Here is a 9,891-nt window from a genome sequence, read left to right as displayed (position 1 = left end):
AATCAGTCAATCCTAAAATACTTCTTGAAATATAATAAATAAACTAAGTGAAACTGAAAAATATAACCTATGTTACTCGGCGATAACGTAGCTTTTTAATGGTGAAAGAATTTTATATATCGACCCAGTAGTTTTTGAGTTATTTCATACAAAAATACAAATCTTTCCTCTTTATATTATTAGTATAGGTTAGCAAAGACTAGTGAAACAAACTTCTACAAATAATTAAGTTTAAGTTATAAATACAAGGAATAATTGGTTAGAACAGAATCTTTAAATTAATGTTCATTGTACACATAAACCAGTTTAACTATGGTTAATCACGCATCCGCGGAAATTTACTGGATGGCTTAGCAATAATTTATTGGTCGAGACATCTGTTAGACTTGATGTTACGTATTAACAAAAAAATCCCCTCTTGGTATTGCTCATAGTGGGTTTAAATGAGGTGTTTTCCATTGGACCGATCGGTCCTCCATTAAATCGGGAATTATTTCCCTTGGGGCTGTTGATTGCTTGGATTCAATCGACCCAACGGAATTTTTTTCATGTCCATTAACCATGTCCGAGCGCAATGCTAGAGCTTAGTTAGAGTAATTACAATGAAACTATACTAATACAATAAAGAGGGAAAAAATTTATTTTTGTACGTATTGAAATAACACAAAACTGGACCGTTTTAAAAAAAATCTTTCACCAACAAAAAGCTACATTATCACTGAGTACCATAGGCTATATTTCTTAACTACTTTTTCCATAAGGACGAAATCGCAAGCAACATCTAGTAAATGAATCAAGAAAAATCTGATAAATCTTACTAATATTATAAATGCGAAAGTTTAGAAATGGATGGATGGATGTTTGTTGGAATTTGTAGCCTAAACGGCTGAACGGATCTCGATGAAATTTGGCATAGACGTAGAGGATAGTCTGGAAGAACATATAGGCTACTCGATTTTGTTTTTTTTTTAATTCCACGCGAACGAAGTCGCGGGCAAAAGCTAGCTATTTAATAAAAACATGAAGATTTTATTCGAGATTTTAGATCAAGAAATTTTATGCTTCTTTTTTTACATCGTTAGATTTCTATACATATAATTCAATTATAAATTTGATTTCACAGTTGGCATTCGATACAACCGCAATGACCTTCAGAGATCATTGTGCTTCACCAAGCATGTCGAAGTCAACTAATATCTACATAACACGTATCGTATGTACAAAGACAATACAATGACAAAATAATGATAAAGATATACCTAAGGTCTTCCAACTATAATCACTGTTAAACCAGGCATATCATCTTTAATATATTATTATCTATAATATTATAATAAAGCGTAAACACACTCTTCTTTGTTGCCTAAGATGTCAGAAATTACCGCATATTTTTGAATAATTCCTTATTGAATAAAAATACACTTACGTCACGCATTAGGCTATATATTTTCACGACATTAAAGTCAGGGGGTAAATATTTTGGATAAAAACCCTAATGTGGGAAAGAGACCATAACTTGCTGCCAACATCAAGAAAGCAAGATTGGTAAGGTTTGTCATGTCTCGTCATATTGACCTTTCCATTTGATAAATTGACCAATGTAAACAATAAAATAAAATTTTCATAATTTTATGCGGATGAATCCGTACGGGAACAGCTAGTCTATTATACATACTAATATAGTAAAGCGTAAACATTAACTACTTAGTTATGTATGATGTCAGCAATCACAGTATGTTTTCGAATAATTCTTTCTTTTATAATAAGCCCTACATTTACGACACGCTTTAGGCTTTATATTTTCACGCTAGTAAACTTAGGGGAAAATAAGTCATTAGCAACAAATCATTGTCATAGTAACGGTAATTGTTATCAAACATCAAGCCTTCGTTGTCAATTTTGCATTTGCATGACAATAACATAAAGTTCTTATAATTTCATGCGGATGAAGCCGCAAGAGAACAGCTAGTATATAAATACAAAAAGACTCATAATTTAGAGGTTATCTAACTCTCTCGTCAACGCGGAATAGACCTATATTGTCATTGAGTGATGAGAGGGCAATATTTTCGACATCATATGTGAATCAGTGACATGTCGTTCAATAATTCAAGTCTACAGTTTCTAAATACGCGTTTGTCAACTTACTTGTGGCATGTACCCTATCCTGGGCCCCGGCACACCACTGCCCGGTCCTCCTGGCTTTCCACCCAGTACCCATATCTCTCCACTGTTCAGTCGACGTCTGCCAACGATGCAGGATAGGAGAGTCGTCTTCCCACACCCAGATGCTCCAAGAAGACCGTAACTGTAAATAAAAGTACGTTATAAATATCAAACTGTTTAGTTGCACTTTGATTCCTACGAGCTTATATGTAGGTGCGCACAATACTCGATTTTTAGTTGTGCAAGTAAACAATTGAATTGACTGCGAAACAATCGACAATCGCACAACTGTTTTGCGATTGGTTAGTCAAAGGTGTGCGACCGCTCAATCTATCTGTTCCCCTGTGAATGTTGTACATGTTACGGCAATAAAAAAATTTACAATGAATATTTAAATGAATGTTGTAAGAAATAAAGTGTAAATTTCCCCTAATGAGCAATTAAATTAAAACCAGAGTGCGGACCTTAAGAACTAAATGTGTTTATAATGTTGCCTGCAGTTTATTCTTGCCTAATGAAAAAATACTTATACAACGAGGAAACAAATGCCTGTGTTATTTAAATTAATGGCATGCGGATCTACAGTCCACAGTGCCTGTTATAACATTACCGGCATCCCCAAACCTCGTATAAAGGAACAAAGGGACGCCATAGCTTTAAGTCCCGAGCCCAGCCGCCCCTCCACGCCTTACCACACCGCCGGTACACTTAACTAGAATATTGTATTCTACATGAATTAAATAAACTTACATAGCTCCCTTAGGTACAGTCATATTCAATCCGTCAAGTATAACATTAGGATTCTTCGTTGGTCCATATTTCTTGTGAGCTCGTCTAACGCACACCGCTTGCTGCTTCCTCGAAGCTATAGTCGACTTCTGAGGCTTCAACTGTCGTACCCTTCTAGCATTTAACTGTTCTTCTATCGTACTAATAGTGATCGGTTCATCTATATTCCGTACATCCTCCATAGATATGGTGGCGCCCTCATTGTCGTACGCCGGCATTGTTCCTGCAACAAGAAAAATGTGTTAAACAATATCGTGATTACATATTGCATACGCAAGACAACGCCATCTATTGTAAATTTACAGAACTAATGAATATGACAATCTTCTATATACATATAATAATTTTTGGAATGTCTGTTAAACATTGGAATATCTGTTTGCAATATCAAATTTTTTGTCTGCCGTAATCTCCGAAACGGCTGAACATATTTCGACCGGACTTTCACTGAAGGGTAGTTGACATAGACGGGCATATTATAGGCTACCTTTTTATCTTAATATTGCGCAGACGAAGTCGCGGGCAACAGCTAGTTAATTGTCATATTCTTAAAAAAAAAACTTTATGTTACAAAACTTCCACAACTAATCGGTTCATACTTTAAAAACCTAACCTAAAAGAACTTGTAATCATCATTACGTTCAACAGACTAAAAAACTTTTAACGTCATTGCCATTACGGACAAAAAAACATTTTGTATCTCGCGGATTACATTGAAACGGGTCAAAGTACGAGGGTAATGGAAAAACACAGTCTAAGATGTGTTTTGTTACAAAAGATTAATAATGGAGTTCAAACTAATAATTACAAAGCAAGACCTTAGCTGACGAGAGTCAGTTTTTTATGAAATAAAATAAATTGATTATTTTATGTAAAACCTCGAATGACAGATTACGTGAGTATTTAATTTAAAATAATATAAATAATTTGAAATCTTTACTTCTATATCTATATCTATACTATTATAATAAAGCGTAAACACACACTTATTTGATGCCTAAGATGTCAGCAATTACAGCATATTTTTGAATAATTCTTTTTTTTAATAAAAAGCCCTACACTTACGTCATGCTTTAGGCTATATATTTTAACTCCATTAAACTTAGGGGGTAAATATTTTGAATAAAAACTAATGTGGAAAAGAGACCATAAGTTGCTGCCAACATCAGGAAAACAAAATTGCCATAGTACGGTAATTGGTATTTTGACATTTGCAATTGATTATTTGACACATGTAAACAATAAAATAAAATTTACTAAGAAATATACTAAAACATTCAATTGGTTAAATTTACCTGAAGTTAAACGCCAAAACATTTTAAACACAATTAGATTTACTACATAGTAAAAAAATTGCTTCCTTTTATCTGTCTATCCCTGTGTTCTCTTCTAACTAATCTTTATAACTAATATTCCTAGGTAAGTGATTTTGTAAAATCGTCTTTTTTGAGAGTAACGTCATTAACTCAGTAACGTTATAACCTTATAATTACATAACGCAATTTGATGCAGCTTACAGACAGAGTGATTCAAGACAAAGCTTAATATACTAATATTATAAAGAGGAAAGATTTGTATGTTTGTATATGTTTTAATAACTCAATAACTACTGGGCCGATTTCAAAAATTCTTACACACACACACACACACACACACGTTTTGACCTTGGCCTTTACATCAAGGTGAATCTATTAACTCAACCGTTGAATTGAATTAAATAAAACGCAATATCGTCTATCAAAACCTTAATTAGCTTACCTTGTCATATTTCTTTACAAAAATCATATTAATGTTATGAACGTTTGGATGGATTGTTACCACCACGGATTAAATTATACGTCACCAAAATGGCTGACCTCGATGAAAGGCACTAATGTAGAAAATAATCTGGAACACAGATTATTAAGTTTGTTTTAAACCTCGCGGAAGCAGTCGCGGGCAAAAGCTAGTTAAATATATAAAACATCGATTACCTTAACATGATATCATTTTGTTTTTTTTATCAGGAAATCGTATCTGATGAGCGTTTTTTGCGTTTTTAATTACGAATATAGTCTGTGTTAAAGCTGTTTCTGACGGTAGTCATAAATAAAGTATTAAAAAAACTACAAAATGTTCAATTGAAAATTTTATATGAACTATATTTGTACACTTTATATTTGAAATAATAAAATACTAAGGGCTTGTCCCACAAAATTGTAAATTGTCTGATAATAATCGAACGTGTAAAATAATTGATGGATATATCGGATTTTGTTACCTTATCTGACAGTGACGTCATTTAAGTTATCTGAGCCTCTACCAGCCAGTGTGACAGGCCATAAAATATTAAAACGTGATTGCGTAAGACTGATTACGTCATAATGTATTTGACAGTTCGTATGACGCAATTTCAGTAAAAAATCAATTACTGTGCAAAAATTACAGGTAAGTTGTGAAAAATGTATTCATAATTATGTTTTTAGTTACAAAGGTTATGTTTACATCAACTTGAGTCAAGACTTCATATTGTATGTTAATTTATGATTTTAAATACTCGATAAATAATTTCAATAGTTAATAAACGATCATTTTAGTTATTTATTGAATTATACCAACAACATACATTGGGTAATACAATTTTAAGAAAAAAAAAATAGACGGTCTCTCGTACTTCATACTCATCATACTTCATACTAATATTATAAATGCGAAAATTTAGATGGATGGATGGATGGATGTTTGTTAGAGTTTGTAGGCAAAATGGCTGAATCGATTTTGATGTAATTTGGTATACATGTAGAGGATTGTCTGAAAGAACACATAGGCTTTTGTTTTTGTTTTTTTTTTATTCCGCGCGGACGGTGTCACTGGCGGTAACTACTTTTTCCGTAGAAGCTAGTTGAATCCGACGACAACAAACGAACGAACAATAGTTTTATAACTACGATTGTTTTAATAGACCAAGCATTCGCAAGAATTGCGTAAAATTCTTTATTCTGTAATAATAAATAAATAATTATTTTTTCCAGACGCTAGCGGCGATAAATGAGAAGGGGTGTGGATTTCAATGAAAAATAAATCGCCGTATCAACATATTATCACACTTTACATTCGTGTAAGTACTCTTAAATACGCAATAAATTGTGAGATTACACTCTGAGGTCAATTTATCTTGGACAGAAGTTGTTCTAAAAGCGTTTCACTTAGATTTAATAGATCTATGAATCTTAAAAGAGAAGGTTTTTATTAAATTGTTATGTTTCTTTAAATCTGCTATTTCGGTTAAGATTTACTTGCTAACGTTTTAAATAATGGAGATGTTCGTATTTGTATTTTAGATATTACAACCAGCTTTTTCCCCGCGACAGCTGCAAGCTGCAGTAGGACGAGCATCTTATGATCCTCATATTCAAAAGGAGGCAGTAAATAAGTTAAGTAAGTAGTAAGTTATTCCATTTCAATATCATTTATGTCCTAATGAGATAAGTTTGTCAGTCTATACTTTATATAAGCTGACAAAACACACTATCGCAATGATTCGTTCCCATAATAAGATACAGTCAGCTTACAAATGTCTAGAGAGATTGATGGTGTTCACATTTTTTTTATAAATTATATGGTAGCAAGCGGCCATCTGAATCCACCAAAATATCGAAGCGACCGCTGCCCATAAACATTCGCGATGGCGGATGCGTTGCCTACTCTTAATCGACGGTGTATGTGCCTCTCCTCCTGGAGAGGCACATAACGAGGATATTTCCTCGTCCTACACGTCTCTCCACCATCAAATCTACCTTTCTCTTTACCACGCTTTTCTTATAAAGAGAGGATGCGAAGGGGAAGTGGATTTGACGGTGGAGGAGAAGCATAGGAAGGGGAAATAACCTCTTCATGTGCGTCTCCTCTTCCGTCGTATAAGGGTAGGCAACGCATCTGCAATTGCGGATATCTATGGGCAGCGGTGGCTTCGCCATTATGCGGATTCAGTTGGCCGCTTGCTCGTTTGCCAACAAATGTTATAAAAAAAAATAAAAAAAGTTGTCCGTCGGCACATTGACGGCAACATACAAAGAAGTCTGTTAAATATTATGCACTAACAGATACTTTAATTGGTCGTACACACGAATGGCTGATCATTGTTTGACCATATAGGATATTGCATTATGTGAATTTCGTTCAAGGTGAAACATGTACGCTCGTTAAGTCATATGCTTAATGCCTCGTCCCACTTTTACATTGTTTTCGTCTTGTTTTATTTAAATGTTTTGTCTCTCTCGCACATTATTCAATTTAATAATCTGACGACAATCTAGTAATATAAAGTTTATGACTTAGTTTTTTCGACATTTAATTCAGTAAAAAAATAATTAACTGCATTTTTCTATCAGCTAAGCCTTTTATACAAAAGACTGCGTATTGAAGAAAAAAATAATAGTATGTTAAATTATAAGATATATTTTTGGCCGATAGATGGCACTGTTTTAAATTACCAAACTAGATTAGTATCTACAGTTAAGCAAGCAGCAATCAAGTAGCGAATTTGTTCTGTACTTTTTTATTTCCGCAAACTACGGTGCATTTACGTCATCATTACGTCACTAACATCAAGTTACAACAGTGTAAAGTTACTGCGAAATAATGGAAACAGAGCGCAATGATTTATTTAGATAAAAATAAATATAACATGTGTAATTTTAACAGACTCTCTAATACCAATACTTAGGGCCTGTCCCACCACTAACAGATAGAGGATCAGATAGCTTTAAAATTACGTCACTGCCAAGGTAACAATATCTGATATTACCATCACATATTTCACACGTTGGATTTTTATCAGACATTTTACAATATGGTGGGACAGGCCCTCAGACTCTTTTAAATACATTTGATCTTAAACATACGTCAACTCTTATAGCAACACGCAGAGTCATAGCAAATCTTATACACTAAAGCTGCAATAAGGATCTCCCTTAGTAATCAATAACATATGACAGTGTTACCAGAGGTGTAAGAGTTAATAACAGCGCGCGCTTCTTTGACTAAACTATGGCACAACTGAATAGTATCTCTTTGATTCCTTATATAAAGGTGTGCAAACTACTCGATTTTTAGTTGTGCAACTAAATAGTTGAATGGGCTGCGAAACAATTGACAATCGCACGACAATTGTGCCATAGTCAAAGGTGCGCGCCCGCTCTAAGAAAATCAATAAACAAGCGATGGACAGTATTGTCTAAGTGTAGACTTTCGTTTATAAATACAAATCTTCTATCTCTGTTTTTTGCAATGGGATTGAATAGGATAACAATATTATTTTCTACATGTCATGACCGTGAAAAACTAAGGTTAGAATAAAAAATCTACCGCATTACGAGTCGATTATCGACAGCGTCATTTCCTTAAAAAACGCGGCAAAAGCGTCATCTGTTTACTGTCATTTGATTTACGAGCTATATACAAGAAGTAGTCGAGTTTAGCATAAGAGGAATATTATTCTTTTACATGATTTAAATTAATTGCCATACGAAATACGACCCTATTACCTTCTGATATGATTTATATTTCCTTTTTATGAATTGAAATCGTTTTTCATGTTCCTTTGGATTTTTTATACTAAAAGATTTGTGGTTATGAGACCGATGGGAAAAGATTTATCAGTAAAATACGTGTTTGGTAATACAAGTATAATATATATTTTAATTCAAAACAAAGAAGCTAATACCTTAAATTTACCCAAGTATTCTTTAAAAAAAATATTTTTAACAACTTCTTCCGTAGATACGGTTAAGCCATATGTTTATTTTAATTTTGTTAAATTTGACCTTTAGCTTGATAATTGTTTAAAATGTGGTTCCAAATCATCATCATCACCAGCTCACTATATGTCCCCACCGAGGGGCTCGGAGCCTACCCTAAATTAGGGTGATTATGCCATAGTCAACCGAGCTGGCCAAGTGCGGGTTGGTCGATTTCACATATATCTTTGAATTTCTTCGCCGATATATGCAGGTTGCATCACGATGTTTTCCTTCACCGTAAGAACGTCGGGTAAATTATGTACTTATGAAAATTCGAAAATTCGAAAATCACATTGGTACGGCGGGTTTCGAACACAAGACCTGTAGATTACAAGTCAAGTGCTTAAACCACTGAGCCACCGACGCTCGGTTCCAAACTCTTGTAGTAAATTTTAAAGTCAACAAATTATTAATTATAAATATGACCTTATCTTCAATTGTTTATGTCTCTCAAAACGCGTAAGAAAATATGGTCCACTAAACCTGTAACTCCAAAAGTATCTTTGGTAATATTTGGTAACCCTGACTTAAACTCTTCGTTAGAAGAATAAAGTAACATTTAAAATAGAGACCATATTATTTTGATACTAGCTGTTCCCGTGCGACTTCATCCGTTTTAAATTATGGAAAATTAAATTTTATACACATGTGTCAAATTATCAATTGCAAATGTCAAAATGACATGTCTTGACATGTTGACAAACCATGGCAGCCATGGCATGGCATGCTTCTTAATGTTGGCAGCTTGTAGTTTATGGTCCCTTTTCCATATGAAGGTTTTTTCCAATTCATTTATCCCCAAGTTTAATAGCGTAAAAATGTATAGCTTAATAGTGACGTAAGTGCAGGGATTTTTATTAAAAAAATGAATTATTCCAAAATATGCTGTAATTGCTGACATCTTAGGCAACAAAGTAGTGTGTGTTTAGGCTTTATTATAATATAGATTATACACAGATTACACAAGATCTCAATGTTGAGATCGATTACGATTTTTTTTTTGGCAGATCTGCCCATAAGCAAATTATTGATCATACAATTTTAACATACATCGATTGCCTTGACACTATTTTATATGTCGATAACCTTGATATTAACTTAAAATGTATAATACCATTCAAACATTATGGCGGCTCGAAATGTCGAACGAGTCAAC

At 33.6% G+C, this 9,891-nt stretch overlaps 1 protein-coding gene across 1 annotated transcript in view; it reads right to left on the bottom strand.

The window, feature by feature from the left end:
* LOC106106145 (ABC transporter G family member 20) overlaps positions 1–9,891 on the bottom strand; it is a 34,172-nt gene that overhangs the window by 9,915 nt on the left and 14,366 nt on the right. The window contains exons 2-3 of the mRNA XM_013286691.1: positions 2,917–3,178; positions 2,149–2,308 (exon numbers count right to left, since the gene is read on the bottom strand). Of these exons, the coding sequence (XP_013142145.1) occupies positions 2,149–2,308; positions 2,917–3,173 (417 nt within the window). The 5' untranslated portion in view covers positions 3,174–3,178. The remainder of the gene's footprint in view (positions 1–2,148; positions 2,309–2,916; positions 3,179–9,891) is intronic.

Source organism: Papilio polytes, unplaced genomic scaffold, assembly GCF_000836215.1.
Source record: "Papilio polytes unplaced genomic scaffold, Ppol_1.0 DF822400.1, whole genome shotgun sequence".
Lineage (NCBI taxonomy): Eukaryota > Metazoa > Arthropoda > Insecta > Lepidoptera > Papilionidae > Papilio > Papilio polytes.
The sequence above is the reverse complement of the archived record's forward strand: the minus strand, read 5'-3'. Positions and strand labels throughout refer to the sequence as shown.